Here is a 23,793-nt window from a genome sequence, read left to right as displayed (position 1 = left end):
TGTTACCAGTTTTCCCTATTGTCGGTAGTGGAGAGTAAAAATCTGTAATGCAATGTCTTGTGCATAAATTATGAAAAGTGTACTGGAATAAATCTGTGCAAGGCTTCGCTCGTTCCCTGCTAGTCTCTAGTAATGGTTGTAAGTGATCAGGGGGCATGAAGAAGCCTCGGCATGTGATTGGTAAGGTATCTAGTGCTCTTTTATTTTATAGGATCAGGTTAATTTGCGGTGGTAAATCTGCCCCCAAATCCATACAATTGCTTTGGAATTTGCAGATTGTCGAGTATACTCCAGAATTATCCACAGCTAAGCCGGCTACTGTGGACCCACCCTAATGTGTAACCTTGTACTTAAGGGTTGGTTTCATCAAGTCAAACCCTGTCCTACACCCTATATTGTTTCTTTTGAGACCTACATTGCTGTAGAGTTATGCTGCAAATATCTGATCTGTAAGCTATTGATAAGGCTCGGGCTCCAAGGTGAAACCATATTGAAACGTCGAGGTTATGGTAATGCAATGGCTGCCACTGACTGCAGTGTAGGGTCCACACGTGTCACACTATATGTGTCCCAATATTCTCCCTTCTGCTAGGAAACTTTGTGGAAACCCACTATAAACTAATCTAAAATTAATTCGGACCTGGCATCGATAACGATAGCTCTTGTGGTTTTATGGATGCAGGATCACCGAGGAACTTTAAGGCAGGCCCCCTACTATGAGTTTGTGGATGACTAAACCTACAAAGCTTTTAGAAGCTCTTGTGAAGTGACTTGCATGTGTTCCATGTGTGACAATGTATAGTAAGCTTCCTAGAAGTGGAGAAATACCAGATAAATTAGTAATCATGGGCAGCCATTCGTCTAGACTTGGCACCAGTAATCCCTTTGAAGGCCACTCCATAGCGTGAAGGTATGTGGAGATAAGGTTTGGTATGCTGTGGCCTTTCATAGCATTCCATTAGATTTCCATAAAATTATGATAATCGCATTTGGATTGTAGTATTACTGAAGTCTGAACATGCCAATAGTGACACGTGTGTGTGTGTGTGTGTGTGTGTGTATAATATATACTTTTTTTTTCTTTTACTGATGACATGATATAAAATGGACCTGGTCCTTGGTAGACTTTGTAACTATTCTGCAAGTTTAGACTGTAAATTATCATAGCTGATATTTCTAATTTATAATTGCATATCTCAAGTTACGGAAATATTCACCTGGGCAGGTTATTGTGGATCATTGCCTCCTATGGTACATAGGTGTACACACCCCTGATGACTCTCACAATTGCTCAGTTGTATTGTCCTCGCCTTCATTTGTGCTTTTCATAAGGTCTATTTAAACTTTACCATTGTAAGAATGCTTGTTTCACGAAAAAATCATGCAGTTCAAACAGGGATGTTTGTGGATGGGATTGATAGTAAAGTGTCAGTTTTTGCTGATAACACCAAACTATGTAGGATGTTAAAAATGGATCTTGATAGTACAATATTGCAAAAAGATCTGGATAAGATGACAGAATGGACAGATACTTGGCAAATAAGATTTAATGTCGATAAATGTAAAGTAATGCACCTAGGACGGAGTAATCCTACACTGCGTATACATTAAATGGAAGTAAACGCGGGACTACAAAACAGGAGAAGGACTTGGGTATTCTTATTACAAATAAGCTGAGCAGCAGCACTCAATGTCAAGCAGCAGCTGCTAAAGCAAACAAGATTTTAGGGTCAATAAAAAGAGAGATTAGATCCCGGGATCCCAACGTATTGTTACCCCTCTATAAATCACTTGTAAGGCCACATCTGGAATATGGGGTCCAGTTTTGGGCTCCACATTTTAAAAAGGACACTCAGAAGTTAGTCTGTTGAAAGGCGGCTAACTAGACTACTATAAGGAATGGAAGGCCTCCGATATAGGTTGAAAAAGTTAGCTATGTTTAGCTTAGAAAAAAGACGTCTCAGAGGAGATCTCATTTATATGTATAAATATATGTGTGGACAATATAAAGGACTGGCACATGACTTATTCCTTCCAAAGACAGTACTAAGGACCAGGGGGCACTCACTGCGAGTGGAAGAAAAGTGATTCCGGCACCTAAATAGGAAAGGGTTCTTTACAGTTAGAGTGGTCAGACTGTGGAATGCCGACCACAAGAGGTAGTAATGGCAGATACTATAACAGCTTTTAAAAAAGGGCTGGATGATCTCCTCAGTACACAAAACATTGTTGGTTATAAATGACTTGGTGACCAGGTGTAGAACTGGTGGAGGAAGGTTGAACTAGATGGACCTAGGTCTTTTTTTCAATCTATGTAAGGGTGCCGAGCACCGAATGGCCAAGCTAAATGATGCTTCTTTGGGTTGCACGAAAGCTCATCATTCTCTACAGACACTTGTGTAAATGGGACTTGGGATGCCGAGAACAATGGCAGCCTATGCACACGAAAGATCTATTACTGGTCATGCAGTGCGATCATACAAACTCCTATCCCCCAGCCAGTTTATTTTACTCTCACTGCCCAGGTCCACCACTGAAGTTCCTCTGCTTCTCCCAGTGTTTGTCTACATCACTGACCTCTAATGAGAGTTCCTCATTTGGCTCCGAGCGGCTTGTGCCGTCTACTTGGCTATCCAGTATACTAAACTTTGATCATCTGGTATTATATAATCCAGCACCAATGATATATAATTAATACGTTCAATGTTTATGAATCCGGCATAAAATGTATATTACAATAATGCATTCTAGATGCTCCTTAGATGGTCCTCTTTGTGTATTTATAGCCTATGGTTGACCCTCCATGATGGCATTTGCTATATTCGATATTAACATTTCTAGAAAATGCACCCATCACTGGCAGGGGTCTGTTGGCAGGACCTGCCAGTGGATCCACATGAGAATCAGTTGCTGGGATCACATTGTGTAATCTAATTGCTTTATTTTTTATTTTTTTTCCAGTTTGAAATCCTTCTTTGTGTTCAAGATGTTGATGATCCGGCTGTGGACGTATGTAAAAAACTACTGGGAAAATACCCCAATGTGGATGCCAATTTATTTATAGGTATGTTTTTCTTTTTATTTCTTAAAGGGGATCTGTCACCAGGTTTTTGCTCCCTCATCTGAGAGCAGCATAATGTAAAAACAGAGACCCAGATTCCAGCGATGTGTCACTTACTTTCATGGTTGCAGCTGTTGTGGCACAATCAGAGCACAGAAAGCTGCCCCCGTTGCTACCACCACAGCTTTCTATGTACATTGTAAGTGATAGTAAGCTGCTAATCAGTGCTGGGGGCAAAGTCAAACTAGAGCTCATGTGCCTCTTGTGTTCCTGGCACTGATAATTTCCTGGTGATAAAGTGTTCATTGTATGTAAACAGCACACAGCCTAATAAGCAACACATCTCTGAAATCAGTGTCTCAGCCGCACGTCATGTTGCCCTTAGATTATATGTAAAAAGCTGCTTTTACATGGTGTTTAATTCTATTATTTTCGGTTTAGGATTGAAAATATATAATATATATATATATATATATATATATATATATATATATATATATATATATATATATATATATATATATATATATATATATATATATATATATATATATATATATATATATTTATTTGAGGATTGTCTATTTGTCGGTGGGGTCAAATCAAAAGTGATGCACATCCTGCGTCGCAGTCGATATCGTAGTGTGTAAATCCTTTTTGATACGATTAACGAGCGCAAAAGCATCGTTATCGTATCATCGGTGTAGGGTCCGGCCTTTCCATGAATTGGGAAAGACCGATGTTACGATGTTGTTCCTCGTTCCTGCGGCAGCACACATCGCTGTGTATGAAGCCGCAGGAGCGAGGAACATCTCCTACCTGCGGCTCACGCCGGCTATGCGGAAGAAAGGAGGTGGGCGGGATGTTTATGTCCCGCTCGGCTCCGCCCCTCCGCTTCTATTGGCCACCTGCCGTGTGACGTCGCTATGGCGCCGCACGACCCGCACCCTTAATAAGGAGGCGGGTCGCCGGCCAGAGTGACGTCGCAGGGCAGGTGAGTGCATGTGAAGCTGCCGTAGCGATAATGTTCGCTACGGCAGCTATCACAATGATATCGCAGCTGCGACGGGGGTGGGGACTATCGCGCTCGGCATTGCAAAGTCCCCCTTAGAGTTCAATGCAACATCTAGGAGACCCCTAGTTAAGATTTCTAGGAACACTGTCTTCGTCAGCGGCAAGATGAAGCCTCTTCTCCAGATATTCTATACTTCTAAGCTGGAATGGGCAGGATGTGTAACACAGGAGCTTTGTTCATAAATCACTCTCCTGTGCCCTGTAATCTAATACACAAGAAGCTGCAGCACTATAAAAGCAATTGCTGCAATGCTGTTAGTGCACAATATCTGATATCTGTATTCCTGGATTTCCTTTTGTTGCTTTCCAGGAACCCCACCTTGGGATGTGCAGTGCAGTTTTGCAGTGCACATGCAGGGGTGACTACCGTAATTTGGTGACTTTCTAAATGTATCATTGTTCAGGAAAAATGTGTTCACAAGGTAACATAATGTTGTGGTGGGGGGGGGTTGATTGATTGCTAGATATCTAGATATATAATATATCCAGCACCACCTTCCAGGGTTCATGTTAACAGCAGCTAGAAAAGGTAGAGGTATATGCTATGTAGATATATAGGTGTGTGCGTGTATAATGTACAAAATTACATACATATATGTGTGTGTGTGTGTGTGTATGTGTGTGTGTGTGTGTGTGTGTGTGTGTGTGTGTGTGTGTGTGTGCGCGCGCGTGTGTATATATCTCTCTCTCTCTCTATGTACAAAAGTGTTGGAACCCTTGAAATTGTTGCAGAAAATGAAGTATTTCTCCTAGAGAGTTGTTGCAATTGCATGTTTATTTCCCTTTTGTGTATTGAAACGACACAAAGGCAAATTGAGCATAATTTCACACAAAAACCCTACAAATGTGCTGGACAAAATTGTTGTTCAAAACATCTTTCCAAAATTTAGCATATTTGTTTCAAGCATGTGAAACTCACCTGTGGTAAGCAACAGGTGTGAGCAATATGAAAATCATACCTGAAACCAGATTAAAAGGGAAGAAGTTGAATTGAACTTTGGGTTGTGTGTCTGTGTGTGCCACACTAAGCATGGAGAACAGAAAGAGGAGAAATAAACTGTCTTGAGGACTTGAGAACCAAAATTGTTGAAAAATATTAACAATCTAAAGGTTAAAAGTTCTTTTCCAGAGATCTTGATGTTGCTTTGTCCACAGTGTGCAACATAATCGAGAAGTTTACAACCCATGGCACTGCAGCTAATCTCCTTGGGATGTGGACAGCAGAGAAAAATTGTTGAAAGGTTGCAACGCAGGATTGTCCAGATGGTGGATAAATAGCCCCAATCAAGTTCCAAAGAAATTCAAGCTGTTCTGTAGACTTGGGGTACATCAGTGTCAATGCAAGCTATCTGTCGGCATTTGAATTAAATGAAACACTACGGCAGGAGAATCAGGCGGACCCCACTGTTGACACAAATACATAAAAAAGCTAGGCTGCAGTTTGACAAAATGTACGCAAGGAAGCCGAAATGCTTCTGGGAAATCGTCTCGTGGACAGATGAGACCAAGATAGAGCTTTTTGGTAAAGCACATCATTCTGTTTACTGAAAACAAAATGAGCACAACAAAGAAAAAAACACAGTACCTATAGTCAAATATGGTGGAGGTTCATAGAGGTTTTGGGGTTGTTTTGTTGCCTCTGACACTGAGTTCCTTGGCTGTGTGCAAAGCATCATGAAGTTTGAAGATTACCAAAGGATTTTGTGTTAGTGTAGTGCCCAGTGTGAGAAAGCTGGGTTTATGTCCTAAGCCATGTGTCTTCCAGTAAGACAATGACCCTAAACATACTTCAACAAGTCCCCAGGAATGGATGGAAAGAAAATTGAGTTATGAAGTGGCAGCAATGAGTCTGGATCTAAATCTCATTGAACGTACGTGTGTGTGTGTGTGTGTGTGTGTGTGTGTGTGTGTGTGTGTGTGTGTGTGTGTGTGTGTGTGTGTGATCTCCTCACCCCCACCTTTCCTAGCTGCTATTAACCCTGGAAGGTGACGCTGATGACAGCAGAACTCCTTGGCCCTTCTCTTAGCTGTATCCCACAGCAGTGTCTGCATTCTCAGGAAATCTGTCTTACAAGACTCACATTAACAGCTGAGCTCTAAAAATCTGCTTAGCCTGAATCCTCCTGCCTTTTCCTGCCAGCAATGAATATTTAATGGCACCCGCTGCACCCTGCCATTATTTCCTGTCAGTCTTCTTGATATAAACGGACTGAGGCATGCAGAAATATTTCACTGTTGAAAATTAGGTTTGTGAAATGAATGTACAGACCCATATGTACATTTCTGAATTCATTGCTCGGGGAGGAAGAATTTGTGAAACTGAAGAATTCACTGAGAACTAGGCCAACACAGCTCAACTTTTTTTTTTTTTAAACTGTACACTGTAGTACAATTGTCCGAAATTGACATTTTTTTGGCAAGACCAGTTGACAATTTAATGTGCATGAGGGCCTCTCCCTCCCTCGGGAGCAAAGAATCAACCTCCTTGTGAATTAAGGCTGTGCCCACGTTGCTTCTTTTCTGAATGCTGCAATCAATGTGATTCAGGATCACCTCTCCCTGGTGATCACAGGGGCCCAATTGCTGCCATTCTAACCTTGGGTCGTCACCATGAGGACCTCGGGTTACTGAGCTTCGGAGAGCCTCACACACCATGCTGTATACATGGTGTGTGAGACAAAGCGCTGCAATATAATCCATTGTAGTGATAAAGCATTGCGGGGGGGGGGGGGGCTATACTAACGCAGAAAAAATAAACACAATTGACATGCTGCTTCTTTTTTTAGCAACAAAATCTGTAAGGAAAAAAGCAGCAGCGTGTGCACAGCAAGTCAGGATTCTCATAGACTTTGCTGGGATACTTTATCCCTTCTTTTATTGATTAAAATATGCAAGGATAAATGCATTAAAAAACATAAGAAAAGCCACGTGCACATAATAATATTTATTCACTTATATAGCACTATAGATTCCACAGCACTTTACATACACTGGGTCTCACAATCTAAATTCCCTATCTGTATGTCTTTAGAGTGTGGGAGGAAACCAGAGTACCTGGAGGAAACTCGCACAAACATGGGGAGAACATACAAACTCCTTGCAGATGGTCTCCTTAGTGGGATTTGAACCCCAGCGCTGCTTGGGACCCCAGCACTGCATGGCTGTAGTGTTAACCACTGAGCCACCGTGCCGCCAACATAGCCTAAAGCCTGCTTTACACCAGGCAATCTATCGGGCGATAGATCGTCGGGGTCACGGTTTTTGTGACGCACATCCGGCATCGCTGGCGATGCCGGCCTGTGTGACACCTCCTAGCGACGCAGTATCGCTCACAAATCGTGAGTCGGGTACTGCTCGTTAGGTTCCATAATATCGGTTACTTTAGTCGCCCATCGTTTCCGTGGTAGCACACGTCGCTCCGTGTGACACCACGGGAACGATGAGCAGCTCACCTGCCTCCCGCGGCCGCCGCCGGCTCTATGTGGAAGGAAGGAGGTGGGCGGGATGTTTACATCCTGCTCATCTCCGCCCCTCCGCTCTGATTGGTCGGCGGCCGTGTGACGTCACTGTGACGCCGAACGTCCCTCCCACTCCAGGAAGTGGACGTTCGCCGCCCACAGCGAGGTCGCACGAGAGGTAAGTATGTGTGACGGGGTTTAGTAACTTTGTGCGACACGGGCAGCGATTTGCCCGTGACGCAAAAAGGACGGGGGCGGGTACGATCGATTGTGAAATCGCACAATCGATCGTACCGTGTAAAGCAGGCTTAAGTGTCCGCAGCAATTTTAGCCTCCCATAAACATTAGATAGTTGACAGCCAAATGATCGTTCAGCCGACCTCTATCTTTCCCAACTCCCCCATACACATTAGCACTCAGCTTTGCGGCTCATCTTCAGGAAGATCAAAAGTATAGGCTTCTGAAGTTCGGTCTCCCCTGCTTCTGGCCGACACAACAGATCACACACACACATACACACACACACACATACACACACACACACATACACACACATACATACACACATACATACATACACACACACACACACACACACACACACACACACACACACACACACACACACATACACACACCACATCCGGCAGTACAGAATGCCTCCGCCGCAGTCAAACATGGGTCGCGGTGGAGCGCATGGAGAACTCGGCGATGAACGCATTGCAGGTCCTTGCGCTCCACCGCTCTGCGTTTCAAGATCCTGCTGGGCCGAAGAAATCAGTATCGTTGGGGGTGTGTGTGTGTAGATCTGATGTGTGTGGGTGCGTGATCCACTGGAGGGCCTCCTGCTCGGTGTCTGGTGAGAATGATTGTGGTGTGTCTGCTGTCTATAATGAAGTATCATGGAGTATCCTTAACTTTTTTAGCTTTTTGGACACTTCATTATTGAACTGCGACTAGGGCTTATTTTCGGGGTAGGACTTATTTATTCCTTGCTCTGAAATTGTTGAAAATCCCTTTAGGGCTTATTTTTGTAAAAACACGGTATAGATGAAATGCCTAGCTCAGAGGGAGGAACCATGTCCTCATTTGTACAGAGTACCAAAAAAAAATCCATAAAATGTATTTGGGGACCAGACTAATGTGGGTAGTAGCTCTCTGATGTGTATGGGCCCTTAACATTTCTATAAACCTACCCGGATGTAGGCAGTGGGACGTTTGAAGGGGAGTGAATTATATAGTGTTTAAAAAAAAATAAACTAACTCATTTTTTTTTTTGTCCTAGGTGGTAAAAAGGTTGGCATTAACCCAAAAATAAACAATCTAATGCCTGGATATGAACTCGCCAAGTATGATCTGATCTGGATTTGCGACAGTGGGATTAAAGGTATGGAAAATGTTTTGTAGGAATTCAGTAATTTCCTGAGATTGCCTTCATTTGTGTGAAACGATAATTTCATTAACGTCTAGGCAACCTCCAGGCCCCAGGATACGCGCTCTCTCCGGTGGCTGCCCGGAATGGCTGCCGTAGCTGCCAGTATTGCTTATTTAAGTCTTTCTATTTTTACGTATTCGCTGGAGGTCCCTGTAGAACACATTCTGGCTGTACTTTGCTTTCATGAGCTTTATGAGACCAGCGGGACTTGATAAGATCTGTTTATCCTTCCATATCCTCCTAGCGCAGAACGTTTCTTATGTTATCCTCTCTGAAAACAAAACACTTCGGTGTCAAACGACGACTGGGGGCCTCAATAGTCGGGGACTTGGCAGAGTGGACGAAATGTAATTGTAATGAATTGTCATTGATAGAAAATTGGGAGGAAGCGCCACATTTTATAAGGGGAAACCACATCCTTCACCCTCTTTCTAACACGTTAGCCAGTTGTTGACCCCTTGACTACATATGTACCATGTTGAAGAACTCTAGACGTAATTAGCCTAGGTTGGGATGACCTTTTTCCCCATAAACAGTACATTATGGGTTGACATTTGTTTTTTTGGGACCTGTACGCTTCTATGTACATCAAGCCACAAAAGTTTTCGTTTGACCTTTTGTGGGAAAGTTTCCTCCAGAAAGTTCCAATAAATGTTTTATGGTTCAGCCTCCCTTCCCACTTCCCTATCGGATAACAGACTTGGTTTTTCTACTTCCTTTTTGTTCTTGCGTTGTGAATTGTAAACCTTTTGTAGACCTCAAGGTGATCTTCTGTCAGGGAAGTTTGTAGGCTGGGTCATTTTTGGCCTGCAATGCAACTCTTCCTTGTTTTACGGGTTAGAAAACCTTTTCTGACAAAGGAAAAATACAGTAGAAGTCCAAAGGACAAACGCCCTTGGGTGCTCCTGTACAAAAATTTTTTTGTCCCCTCCCCGTTTGTTAGTTATTTCCTCTCCTTTTATTTTTTTGTTTAATAGTGTACTTAAGCAGTGATTAGTAACTTGCTCCTACAATTGTCTACGGTGCAGAGAACTACTTTCCAAATGCAGCTGCGTCCGGAAAAGGTCTCACCTGTTGTCAGCATAGAGTTGCCATAGCTGGCATTTTTCTGATTTTCTGACTATTTCAATTAATTCTCCTGTTACCAAAGCTGGGATTGTTTTTTTTTTAACCTTTTTTTTTTTTTAATTATTTTTAATTCCAGTGAAACCAGACACCCTCACAGATATGGCCAATCAAATGACGGAAAAAGTTGGCTTAGTCCATGGGCTTCCTTATGTGGCAGACCGGCAAGGGTTTGCTGCTACGCTAGAACAGGTGAGCAGCATTTTTAGGCATATGATACTGGGCTAAAGTTTACCGAGGGAAGGCGCAGAACGAGTTATGTGAGGTAGCCGACATATGTGGGTGTGTGACACATTCCATAGTGGACCAGGTTTTTTTCCCTTCTTAAACAATGATGTAATATATGCAAACATGGCTGTGAGCTGGCATTAAGAAGCTTCTGTTTAGCTCAGAAACTGATTTTCTTTACCAAATTACTGAGTACAACTTTGTATTGATTCAGCTCTATAATATATAGAAATCTTCAGGATGCAGACGCTAAGCCCATGGCGGTCCCTCTTAACAATTTGACTGGTCAAACCAAGCTCCCCTGGCATGGCCAAGTAATCCAGGGCATTTTCCCAGCTACTGATTTTCCATCTGTCTTCCACCTTTTCTATAAAGCCAATTCTGATAATCAAAGGGACCACCATGGACTTTGCACCTCCATCCTGAGGATTTCTAGGTATGCGGACTAATGTGATAAAGAATTAAGGGTGCTTTACACGAGACGATAGATCGCATCTATCGTGCGATAGATCGTCGGGGTCACGGTTTTTATGACGCACATCCGGCATCGCTTGCGACGTTGGGCTGTGTGACACCTCCGAGCGACGCAGTATCACTCGTCGCTCGGTTTCATAATCTCGTTTAATTAAAATTGCGCCGGTTGCTCATCGTTCCCGGGGTAGCACACGCCGCTCTATGTGACACCCCGGGAACGATGAACAGCAGCTTACCTCCGTCCCGCGGCACCCGCCGGCTATGCGGAAGGACGGAGGTGGGCGGGATGTTTACGTCCCGCTCATCTCCGCCCCTCCGCTTCTATTGGCCGGCCGCTGTGTGACGTCTCTGACGCCGAACGTCCCTCCCCCTTCAGAAAGAGGATGTTCGCCGCCCACAGCGACGTCGCACAGCAGGTAAGTACGTGTGACGAGGGTTAACGACTTTGTGCGCCACGGGCAACTGATTGCACCGTGACGCACAAACAACGGGGGTGGGTGCGATCGATCGTGAAATCGCACGATAGATCGTACTGTGTAAAGCAGGCTTTAGTCTCTTCTATAAAGAGTCATGGATCTTGAAGCTTCTTAAGCAAACCCATAGCCATGTTTGGATATATTACATCATTGTAATAGTTTAACCATACCAAGGTTGTACTGAGCACCCGTGCTTGGTTTGAATAGTCATTTTGTGTTGACATACTCCCTTTTAAGGTCCTTGTTAAGCTGCTGAATATAAAATGAAAGAAATGCATATTATGGCCAAGCTCAGTGACCATACCTGGTTTGGCGCACTCACTCACTGTCAACGTATTTACTAAAAAGTGGTTTTGATATTTAAAGTATTTATATTGTGACAAACTGAGTAAATATGTCCGCCTGGTTCCCTTTAATTGGACTCTCCTTCTGATCAGAGCCATGTTGTCAGGCCCTGGAATCCAGTTTGCTCCTCGACATACATCTTTGCTAGTACAGAAGGCTTGGTAACCTAGTTCAGGAAGCATTTTTTTGACAAAATACCTTTGTGGTGATCTGTTCGTAGCCTGCCAAACTACATTTGTCTCATATTACATTTGCCTTCTTTACATTGCTAGTGAAATTTTTCTTTTAGCGTTTCATGGGTTTAGCATGAACACATTCCAGATTCGATGAGGTTTTCTGCTCAAATCCTCTCAATGCCAGTAACCTTCTCCATCCAACGTATTTTATAACCCCATCCAGCTGCTGTATAAAAAAAATACATAAGCAAGAAGACTAAGCAGTGTACATACTTTTCAGAAAAATTGGAAAAATAGTTTTTTCTATTGGCTTGGACAGCATTTTACCGCTGCAGCTAGTCAGTGACCTCTATCTCTAGTGGTCTTTTGACCTTCGTGTCTGAAAGAAGCAGCATGGAGAAAAGTGCGGGTATGTTTGGTGGCTTGTTTTTTATTTTATTTTTTCTTAATTTAAGACCATCCTGGTCAAATTCTCAAAGTCCTAAAAAGTGATGGATGTAATGAACATGTCCCTTTTTATAGCCAGGAGGAATCTGAATGGAGAATGCTAAAAGCTGGAATACTGACATTGTGCCACAACTTTTTTTTTTTATATATATATATATATATATATATAATTTATTTATTTTATATGATATGTATAACATTAACGGATACTTTGCATACTTTTTTACTAAATTACTCCAATTTGTAAAAGACACACTTGTCTTTGTACTCCCCACCTGGTTGCCGCCACACAAACGCTTGATGCCATCTAAACCAAATAAGTTTATCTTGGTCTCAACAGACCACAGGGCATGGCTCCAGTACTCCATGTCCTTAGTCTGCTTGTCTTCAGTAATTTATCTGTGGGCTTTCTTCAGCATCATATTTAGAACAGGTTTCCTTCTGGGACAAAAGCCATGTAGACCAATTTGATGCAGTGTGCGGTGTATGGTCCGGGCAATGACAGGCTAACCCTTTAGCCTCTGCAGCAATGCTGGCAGTAGTCATATGTCTATTTGGAAAAGACAACCTCTGGTTATCACACTGAACACGTGCACCCAACTTCTTTAGTCGACCATGGCGAGGCTTGTTCTGGGTGAAACCTGTCTTGTTAAACCCTGTATGGTCTTGGCCACCATGCTTAAGCTCAGTTTTAGAGTGATGGCAATCTTCTTACAGCCTAGGACATTTTTTAGAGCAAGATTTCCTCAGAGAATTCATGGAAAATGGCTAATTAGGTACAATTTGACATTTATCAGTTAGGGGTGTAGTCACTTTTGTTGCCAGCGGGTTTGGCATCAATGGCTGTGTATTGAGTTATTTAGAGGGCATACCAAATTTATACTTTTTTACAAGCTGTACACTTGTGTGTGTATGTATGTATATCTGAGTTTGTGTTTGTGTTTCTATGTGTCTTCTGGTTCCAGAAACTGGCGTCAGGGGTACTTTGCATGCAATGTTTAGTGCTCAGTGTCCCTCTAGCTTTTTATAGTCTGCTGTAGGGAACTGGCAGGAGGCATTGCACCAACCTAAGTTCACTAAACATAGAGTGAAATGTATGCAGTGTAGTTTGGGAAGATTGTTCTATTCCTGTCATTCATGACAGCTCTATAATTGACGGTTTATAATGTATGTAACAGTCTTTCCTTTTTTTATGGTTTAGGTTTATTTTGGAACTTCCCATCCAAGATCATACATATCTGCCAATGTTACTGGTTTCAAGTGTGTCACGGGGATGTCCTGTTTAATGAGAAAAGAGATTCTGGACCAGGCTGGTGGACTTATAGCATTTGCACAGTACATAGCCGAAGATTATTTTATGGCCAAGGCAATAGCAGATCGGTAAGCCGGGGGCAATGGCTGATCAATTTTAATTTTAAAGACACAGTAAACTTGAATTAACTTCGGACACTAGTACCCACATTACTTATCAGTCAGCAGGATTTCCTACATGATCCTGACACTAATGGTGTTGTAGAAATACCAGGGGCAATAATCGGCAGAACAAATGCTCGTATGTGGTCTTTGCCATGCAATCAAACGACAGACTAGAAAACGCTTACTAGTCAATTGTATCTTATGTGACCATATACGTTATTGTATCCCTCTCTGTAAAGGATGAAAGTAAGGGATAACAAGTGAACAATTGTTCTTACATTGCCTAAGAAATCACCATGAAGTCTTTATATATTTAACCCCTTCATGACATCCACCATATATGTAGAGTGCATGTTGGAAGAGGGTGTATTTTGTAGGCTCATTGGGTGAGCTCACGCCATACCCGGCAGGTAATGGTTGTGTGTTTTATAGCCAGGATCTCCCGCTAACAATGGTGGGTGGAGCCGAGCTCTACCCGCAATTAACCTGTTAAATCCTGCTGTCAAACTATAACAGGGGGATTTAACACGCAAAAGCATAGGGGCATACCATTTTAAGTCCATCCACACACCCGTAGCCGATGGGTTGTAAGAACAGCAGGTGGTCCCCTGACGACCCAAGTGTTTGTCTTAGTAGCTCTCCTTCGAAACCCTGCCTGCAGCCGAACTTCAACAGAGAATTGCTCTATATAGCACAAGCGATCAGACAATTGCAGATTATAGTTACCTAAGGTAACTATTAAAACATTAAAAAAAAAAGTTTTAACACAAGTATGAAATATAATAAAGAAAAAAACAAATCGCCCCCTTTTTGCCCCATTTAAAAATAAGTATAAAAACGATACACATTTGTAGTATCGCCATGTTCAGAAAAGTCCAATCTACTAAAACATATATTCAAATAATTAACAGGATCGGTAAATGCTGTAAACAAAAATTCAAGGATACCAAAAATTATTTTGTGGGGGTTGCTGCAAAACCCCAAAAAAATCACTAAGAAGCAATCAAAACATAATATATATCCCAAAGTGGTATCAATAAAATCGACTCACCCCGCAAAACAAAAAGACATCACACAGCTCCATAAACCGAAAAATGTAAATGTTTCGGGTCTTGGAAAATGGTTACAAAATCCTCCAAATGTTGTTGTGGTTTTTTTTATTTGTGTTTGCAAAAAACGTTTTTGTTTTTTTTCCCCACCACTAAAATATTTTTTACATACCTTACTTAACACTCCTTATTTATAGAACCATTTTATCCATGTTAATAGTATGGTTTTTCTTACCCTTTCTTGCTTAGGGGTTGGAAGTTTTCTATGGCTACCCAAGTGGCAATGCAAAATTCTGGCTGTTACTCCATCTCTCAGTTTCAGTCTAGGATGATCAGGTAAGTCTGCCTGCTTTGTTCTTTACAATTGTTACCCAATGTGAATCTTTTGTAGGTGGTAGTTAGAGATTTCTGTGTCAATTTAGGCTATGTCCGCACGTTGCTTTTTACCTGCTTTTTACCTGCTTTTTTGCTGCTTTTTCAACTGCAGCGTTTAATGCCAAAATGGTTGTGTTCTGCTTTTCAAGCAAAGTCTATGGGAATTTGGGTTTCTTGTCCGCACTTTGCAGTTCAAACTGCTGCCTTTTTGTGGCAGAAATTTGATCAAAAACTCAGCTTTGCAGTGCAAAACCCAAATGGCAAAAACAATTCACATGTCAGTTGTTTTTGCCATTTGGGTTTTGCACTGCAAAGCTGAGTTTTTGATCAAATTTCTGCCACAAAAAGGCTGCAGTTTGAACTGCATAGTGGGCACAGGAAACCCAAATTCCCATAGACTTTGCTTGAAAAGCAGAACACAACCATTTTGGCATTAAACGCTGCAGTTGAAAAAGCAGCAAAAAAAGCAGGTAAAAACCAACGTGCGGACATAGCCTCAATATATCGACCATACTTGGTGGCTGCAGTCTCCTAAAAAAACATGTCACACACGACTTTTTCTGTGATCCAATGTTAAGTTATATTGTCTGTTCCTTGCAGATGGACTAAGCTTAGGATCAATATGGTACCTGCCACAATCGTGTGTGAACCGATCTCCGAATGTTTTGTTTCAAGTCTACTTATTGGCTGGGCTGCACACCACATCTTCCGATGGGATATCATGGTGTTCTTTATGTGTCACTGCTTAGCCTGGTTTATATTTGATTACATTCAGCTCCGGGGTGTCCAGGTATGTACTATTTTGTTGTATAGAACATTATTACCGTATTTTTCGCTTTATAAGACGCACCGGAATATAAGACGCACCCCAAACTTAGACATAAAAAAGGTAAAAAAAGAAAAATGGGGTCCGTCTTATACTCCGGTGTTCTCTTACCGGAGGGGGGCAGCAGTGGTGGTGAAGCGGGGTCACAGGAGGCACAGGTTGTGCTGGCAGGCGCGGCAGGTCAGTGGCAGCGGGGTCCGTGGTTGCAGGTGCCGTGGTTGCAGGCGCGGTGGCGTCCGCGGTGGCAGGATCCGTGGGGTCCGTGGTGGCGGCAGCAGCCGTGGCGTGTGAGCCGTGCAGCAGGCCGGTGCAGTGAGTGTCCGCGGTCCCGGTTCAGTGGTGGCAGCGGCGGCGGCGACTGCTCAGTGGTGGCAGGGACTGCTCAGTGGTGGAGTGTGTCCGCGGTCCCGGTTCAGTGGTGGCAGCGGCGGCGACGGCTCAGTGGTGGGAGTGGCGGCGACGGCTCAGTGGTGGGAGCGGCGGTAACTGCTCAGTGGTGGCAGCGGCAGGGACTGCTCAGTGGTGGCGTGTGTCCGCGGTCCCGGTTCAGTGGTGGCAGCGGCGGCGGCAACTGCTCAGTGGTGGCAGCGGCAGGGACTGCTCAGTGGTGGCAGCGGCAGGGACTGCTCAGTGGTGGCGTGTGTCCGCGGTCCCGGTTCAGTGGTGGCAGCGGCGGCGGCTCAGTGGTGGGAGCGGCGGCAACTGCTCAGTGGTGGCAGCGGCAGGGACTGCTCAGTGGTGGCGTGTGGCAGCGGCGGCTCAGTAGTGGGAGCGACGGCTCAGTGGTGGAGTGTGTCCGCGGTCCCGATTTCAAGTAATGGCGCCCGGAGCGACGCATGCGCAGATGGAGCTCTCATCCAAGGGCTCCATCTGCGCACGCGCTGACTCCCGGAGCAGCGCGTGCGCAGATGGAGCTCTCATCCAAGAGCTCCACCGGCGCCATCATTTGAAAGTGGGACCGCGGACAACTGGTAAGCTGCACAGCCGCCCGCCCCGCATGCACAGAGTGGCAGCCAGCAGGCTGCCCGCCCACCCTGCGTACAAGCCGTCGGGTACCTGTGCTTGCGTGCGGTGGCAGCCGGGTACTCATGGCTGTGTGCGGGCGGCAGCTGGGTGACTGTGTGAGGGCGGCAGCCGAGTACCTGCACGGGCACCCGACTGCCGCTCGCACACAGCACCCGGCTACCGCCCGCACACAGCCATGGGTACCCGTCTGCCACCGCATGCAAGCACAGGTACCTGGCTGCCGACCCCACACAGCACCCGCTGCCGCCCGTACACCGCCACGGGTACCCGGCTGCCGCTGCATGCAAGTACAGGTACCCGGGCGCTTGCATGCAGCCACAGGCACCCGCCCGATCGCCTCAGACAGGACCCCCCCCCCCCGCTACCGCTTTATAAGACGCACCCCCCATTTTCCTCCCAAAATTTGGGGAGGAAAAGTGCGTCTTATAAAGCGAAAAATACGGTACTTTGTTTTCTGTGCGTTTTTAACTTGTCAGTATGTGCCATATCTTTTGAGTTATCTTAAAGGTGTATTCTTAAGTCTAAAAGTTAGCCCCTGTCCTAGAGAATAAGTTCTCGATCACGGGGAGTCAGATGGGGCTCCCACTCATCCCAAGAACTATCTGAAGAGCCCCATTTGAATGGAGCAGTGGTCAATCATGTGCATTCTTAATAGGACCACCGGGGATAGGCAAGGGATGAGCTCAACCGGTCTTCAATTGTCCCATCAGAATGAATGGAGTGGCAGTGCACATGATTTATGACTTCTTTAGAATCCTGGGTGTAATGTTTGGTGAGAATTCTAGCGGTCAAATCCCCATTGATCAAAAAGTTATGCTGTATCTCTCAGGGAATAATTTTCAAACTTGAGAATACCCCTATAAAGAGGACCTGTTAGTATGATTTTGGATTATAATGAAAACACATAGCAGTAAGGATGCTTTATTGCACCTTAAATTGATAACTTTATAAAGAAATCCATTATCTCATTGTTCAATAATCACCAGATCATGTTGTATGTTAATGAGTTGTAAGTGCATTGGGGCTGGACACGGCTCTTGGTCTTCTCCTGTCAGTATGGCTATTTACAAGACCCTGCAACTGCCTCCCGACTCTAACGGGTCACTCCTTTTTCAGTAACTTGCCTCCTCTAGCAACAATCCCACGCAGGTGCCGACATAGCCAAGGAAGGTGCGTGCAGTAAGTTCCACGTGATGTAATTGATCTTTGCTATCGGAATGACCATACTTGTGTGAGATTTTGGCCAGAGGAGGCAGGTCACTGAAAAAGCAGTTAGAGACCGGCGGGGCCTGCAAATACTCAGACTGGCAGGAGACCAAGTGCTGCACTTGCGCTTTGATAGCATAGAACTTCAAAGGCTGATTACTGAATCATGTGAACACAGATTTCTTCATAAAAGGTATCAATTTAATATGCATTAAAGCACCATTACGGCCACGTCTTTACTTAAGAATCCAAAATCCTGCTGACAGGTCCTCTTTAAGCTTTGTTTTGATAGGGCGTATATGATGAATGTTGATCATATGTCTTAGCTCGTCTGGTAGACTGATAAGATGTGTTGAAGTGTATTCTCCATATTACTCATACCTCACAAGGTCCAGTATTCCTGGTAGTACCTTGCATTACTGTTGATGGGTGTTATGAAGTATGTATTAATATTTTGGGATGTGACCTTGTCCTTTCTTTAGTTCAGGTAATAATGTGCTTTTCTTCTCCCCATCAGGGTGGGCCTCTTCCTTTTTCAAAACTGGACTATGCAGTTGCTTGGTTTATCAGAGAGTCTATGACAATATATATCTTTTTATCTGCCCTATGGGATCCTACTATCAGCTGGAGGACCGGAAGATATAGATTACGATGCGGAGGCACTGCAGAAGAAATCCTAGATGTATAGTTTTGGACCTTTAATTGTATATAAAAGGAAAAAAAAGAAGAAAGCAAAAAAAAAAAAAAGTATTATAAATTATGTTTATACAAATGCTTTTAAAGAAAGAAACTACCTTTTTGAATAGTTTTTACATGTACATTTTGCTATCCGATCCTTAATTTATTTTGCATGGCACTTGTATCTGTGAAGATGAGATTTTTAGAATCTGGGCCATATTGGGGCAATACGTTGTCTTTTTTGGGAGTAGCAAAACTGAATCCAAGTGCTCTACAGTAAACATGTTAGAAGGCAGAAAGTGACTGTCAGTGTCTAATTCAGGGACAAATGAAGAAAAGTTGCAGTTTTTATTTTTCTTTTTTCAAGAAACAGTAGTAATGACAAAGCATCTAAGAAAATCCGCAAAGGTACAAAGCCTCCACACGCCAAATCACTCCTGATATGAAACATGGCTTCGTTACTGGACACATTATTGGGCTACCTCTTCATAATGCAGCCATGCTTAAACCATCAACAGGTTAACAGTGATGGCAAAAAAATCAACTTGAGGCGACCATCCTGTTTTCGGCAAATTCTTATTTTCGAGCATAAAAGAAGCTGACTCAATGGGAAACCGTCACATCGTGGGATGAGGCACTTTATGATCGATTATATCACGACTTTCTTACGGCTGGATGGTTTGCATTCTCAGAACTATTGGTTTTGGTTACAAAGTGATTGCTTACACTGTAATTGATAAATGAAATCTTGTACAGATCTGGAAATGTAAAGCTGACATTACACTGACTGCGGTATGATTTTAACTGAGAAATGTGAAGGATTCTGAGGGATTACTGCGGTGTCCACTATGGCTTACTTCCACATTGGAATTGAGAGGTGCCGATGACACGAAACATGCATGATTGGCCAGTATTGTGCACTTGTCCTATTATGATCAGGGTACATGCACAACACGTGCTCATCATGGATGCATTAGGTCGTAACGTCATCAGCGCTGCTCACGTCCGATGCGGAAGTGGACAGGTCTACTTGGGATGGTGCCGGATGACCCGTTTAAGTCTGCCTTTTATACTTCATCTTTGGGAATCACCATTATGCTCGTTACTTGTACTTGTAAAGAGCATGTCAGACTCTCGGACGGGCTCCACTCAAGTGCCAAGTATAATGCAAGCCAATGGGAAACTCAAGCATTTCTGTAAAATATCTTAAAGAAAAATGCTGGAGTTCCTACTGACTTCCATTATATTCAAGCCCATCTGACCGTCCAACTGCTTAAGAGTACCGAGCGCTCCGCATGGTAGTGCTCGCTCATCACTGCTATCTACAGCTTGGCCCACCCAAAACAACAATTAAAATGTGTACCCTTTCTTAAGAAAAGTTTGATTGTCTTCCTAGCTGGTACTGCACTTAACCATAAGTAGACCGATTGCTCCATATAGCTCACCATGCTCTTAAAGGCCATTGCTCAATATTTTCCCATCTGGGAACCTTGCTTATCTCAATGCTGTAACTTAGCCTTAGCGCCTTTAACTCCAAACTTCCTCCTGGTGAGGGGACTTATTTTTTTTTTTTTTTTTGCTTTCTGCTTTTTTCTTTTAAATTTCCTTTTTTTTTTATGGTTTCTGCTCTTTCATTCTTTGTACATACGATGAAATGCAGTTTAGTAGTTCACGCATTTAAACTATTTTCTTACTCCACGTAAAATTGCTAAAAAAACAAACAAACAAAAAAAATCGAGTCATTTTGTGACCTGTATTTAGTATCTTTTTAATGCATGTATAATATTCCAAATGAAAATCTCAGTAAATAGTGTAAATATATATATTTAAATGTGTACAAAAACAAAGTGAGGATGTATTTTGCCGTAACCGAAGAGTCTTAATTTATTAGTTCTAAACATGTCTACTGCTGGGTTGTCTGCTTTATACAGTTGGATTGTTTTTTTAAAGCTACTCTTGTGTAACAATGTGAATGGATGTAATTGCATGCTGTATATGATTCCTTGCTACTGTAACTGGTGTTTCCAGCGATGTCTGATCTCCTATAGCTCTGGTGAACTGGGCATATTTTGGTTATGTATATGCTCCCAAAAGAAGTGAACAGGACATGCATAAGCCTATAATATACGTACATACGTCTTATGTCACCCCATCTCACTCCATGTTTCCAACACACTGGCTGGTTACAAGGTCTTGCTACCTTTCGTCTTTCTATTACACCTAATTACGCTCTACCGGAAGGAATTTTACCCATTTTTATAAAAGCAATAATTAATAATTACCTCTCCTAATAGTTTTCTGGACGCCCCCTTTCCCTTACCGGGCCGTATATATTATATAGTATATATTTGCCCAAATGTTCTTCTATAACATATTCTTTAGCCAAGACCTTTGTAGCCAGCTTAACATTTTGCCTTATGACATCATAATTTTTGGTTTGAAGGGCATTCGTTTTTTGTTTTTGTTTTTATCAGGTGGGGTGAGGCTTTTGTTGCATGTTCGCTTTCTTTACATGAATCGGGATGTGGTTCCCCGATGAAACGGCACATTGCAAAGCCAGTCTAGTTGTGACCCACATGAGCTGTTCATGAAATGTTTCATTATTTTGTTATATATTTTGTACCTTTTTTTTTTTAATATGTTTATGAAGTTTGGTTGATGCCATCCATTACGCTGCTATCCCCCAACCATACACTGTACTATCTGGAAGCTTAATAGTGTACGCAGTGTATACACAATGAAGGCCGGACAGACTTCAAGGTTTTGTGTGCTTTTTTTTTTTTTTGTTTTCTAGGAATAACCGTGATATTTTGCACTTCTCGTCCATTTGCTTCTGGAGGTATAAAACGAAAAATAAAAAAGCTTCCTTGAAGCAAGTGAAAACTTTTGTTTTACGTTGGTCATTTTTTGCTTTCTGCACTCCTGAGTATCACAAATTCCAAATACTGTGTATAATTTAAGGTCGTCCTTGTAGATGCAAATGAGAAAATGTGTAGGATATTTTCAGTGTTTATTTAATATAATTGTTTCTTGTTGGTTGTTCAAAAAAAGAAAAATTTTTGAAGAAAAAAAAAGAAAATAAACTTTCACAATCAAAAGATGAAACTTCTGGTATGTTTTCATTTTAGTCTCTGGATTCTTGCGGTAATTTAATATTTATCTGCTCTTGAAAATTTCTTAGAAATAATCTCCCGCAATGATTCTTCTACCACAGGAACATTTTGGTTTTAGTTGTTCTTTCCATTAAATGAAGATTGCAGTTTCCTGTAATTTGGATGTTATCAAGCATTGCTGGGCATACTTTATTATTTAGGCCCTGTGCGCACTGGAAAATGGAATTTTCTCAAGAAAATTCCGCAGGCATTGAAAGATTACCGCACCTGCGGTAAAAAAACGTGGCAAACCGCATGTGGTTTGCAGCGGTTTTACCGTGGTATTGTTCGCGGTATTGCCGCGGTTTTGCCGCGTGTGGGTTGGTACATGTGCTTTATTGCATTAAATGCAATAGAGCACATTGAAGAAAAAAAAAAAAAAGTCATTTCATTCTAAGAGATAGATAGAAAAATAGACAGAAGAATAGATAGAAGAATAGATATATAGACAGAGGGATAGATAGTCCCTGTGAGCACACGCTGCATTTCTCATGGTCGGTAGTGAGTTCACATTACCGGCCGTGGGAAATGCCCTGTAGTTACCTCTCCTGGCTCGCTGCGAGGCTGCATACAGCGCTGTGTCAGTGTCAGTCGCAGCTGGATGCAAGCATCGCAGGACGTGGATTACGCCGGAGCGGTGTGTTTCGGGGGGTTAATAAAATAGTGAACCAGGAGCTTTTTTGTGTTTTAAGCTGGTGTCACACATAACGACGACGACAACGACGTCGCTGCTACGTCACCATTTTCTGTGACGTTGCAGCGACGTCCCGTCGCTGTTGCTGTGTGTGACATCCAGCAACGACCTGGCCCCTGCTGTGAGGTCGCCGGTCGTTGCTGAATGTCCAGCTTCATTTTTTGGTCGTCACTCTCCCGCTGTGACACACACATCGCTGTGTGTGACAGCGAGAGAGCGACGAAATGAAGCGATCAGGAGCCGGCACTGGCAGCTGCGGTAAGCTGTAACCAGCGTAAACATCGGGTAACCAAGGGAAGCCCTTTCCCTGGTTACCCGATGTTTACGCTGGTTACCAGCCTCCGCTCTTGCTGCCAGTGCCGGCTCCTGCACTGGGACATGTGGCTGCAGTATGCATCGGGTAATTAACCCGATGTATACTGTAGCAAGGAGAGCAAGGAGCCAGCGCTAAGCAGTGCGCGCGGCTCCCTGCTCTCTGCACTGTGACATGTAGCTGCAGTACACATCGGGTTAATTAACCCGATGTGTACTGTACCTAGGAGAGCAAGGAGCCAGCGCTAAGCGCGGCTCCCTGCTCTCTGCACATGTAGCACAGCGACGTTATGATCGCTGCTTCTGCTGTGTTTGACAGCTAAGCAGCGATCATAACAGCGACTTACAAGGTCGCTGTTACGTCACCGAAAATGGTGACGTAACAGCGACGTCGCTGTCGCTTAGTGTGACACCAGCTTTAAAATAAAGGATTTTTCGGTGTGTGTTTTTTCACTTTACTTACGGGTTGATCATGTCAGCTGTTTCATAGACGTTGCCATGATAAAGCCTGGACTTAGTGGCGGTGATCCGCCGCCATTAACTCCTTACATTACCTTGATTGCCATCGCATCACGGCAACAAGAAGAGCTGGGGACACTCCGGTACTGCCGCATAATGTATGCGACAGTCCCGGGGCAGCTGCGGCTGATATTCTCGGCTGCGGGAGGGGGAGGGAGGCGGGGGCCATTAACCCTGCCCCTCGCCCTCCCCAGCCTTGGAATACCGGGCCGCCGCTGTGTGCTTACCTCGCTGGACGGTA

At 43.5% G+C, this 23,793-nt stretch overlaps 1 protein-coding gene across 1 annotated transcript in view; it reads left to right on the top strand.

Annotated features, from left to right (window-relative positions):
• Positions 1–21,980, top strand: part of UGCG (UDP-glucose ceramide glucosyltransferase) — a 48,684-nt gene extending 26,704 nt beyond the window's left edge. The window contains exons 3-9 of the mRNA XM_075316023.1: positions 2,962–3,064; positions 8,879–8,980; positions 10,233–10,345; positions 13,501–13,679; positions 15,014–15,100; positions 15,740–15,929; positions 18,715–21,980. Coding sequence (XP_075172138.1) covers positions 2,962–3,064; positions 8,879–8,980; positions 10,233–10,345; positions 13,501–13,679; positions 15,014–15,100; positions 15,740–15,929; positions 18,715–18,885 — 945 coding nt within the window. The 3' untranslated portion in view covers positions 18,886–21,980. The remainder of the gene's footprint in view (positions 1–2,961; positions 3,065–8,878; positions 8,981–10,232; positions 10,346–13,500; positions 13,680–15,013; positions 15,101–15,739; positions 15,930–18,714) is intronic.
• The last annotated feature ends 1,813 nt before the right edge of the window (positions 21,981–23,793 follow it).

The sequence above is a fragment of the Anomaloglossus baeobatrachus genome, chromosome 1, assembly GCF_048569485.1.
Source record: "Anomaloglossus baeobatrachus isolate aAnoBae1 chromosome 1, aAnoBae1.hap1, whole genome shotgun sequence".
In the NCBI taxonomy this organism is placed as follows: Eukaryota; Metazoa; Chordata; class Amphibia; order Anura; family Aromobatidae; genus Anomaloglossus; species Anomaloglossus baeobatrachus.
The sequence above is the reverse complement of the archived record's forward strand: the minus strand, read 5'-3'. Positions and strand labels throughout refer to the sequence as shown.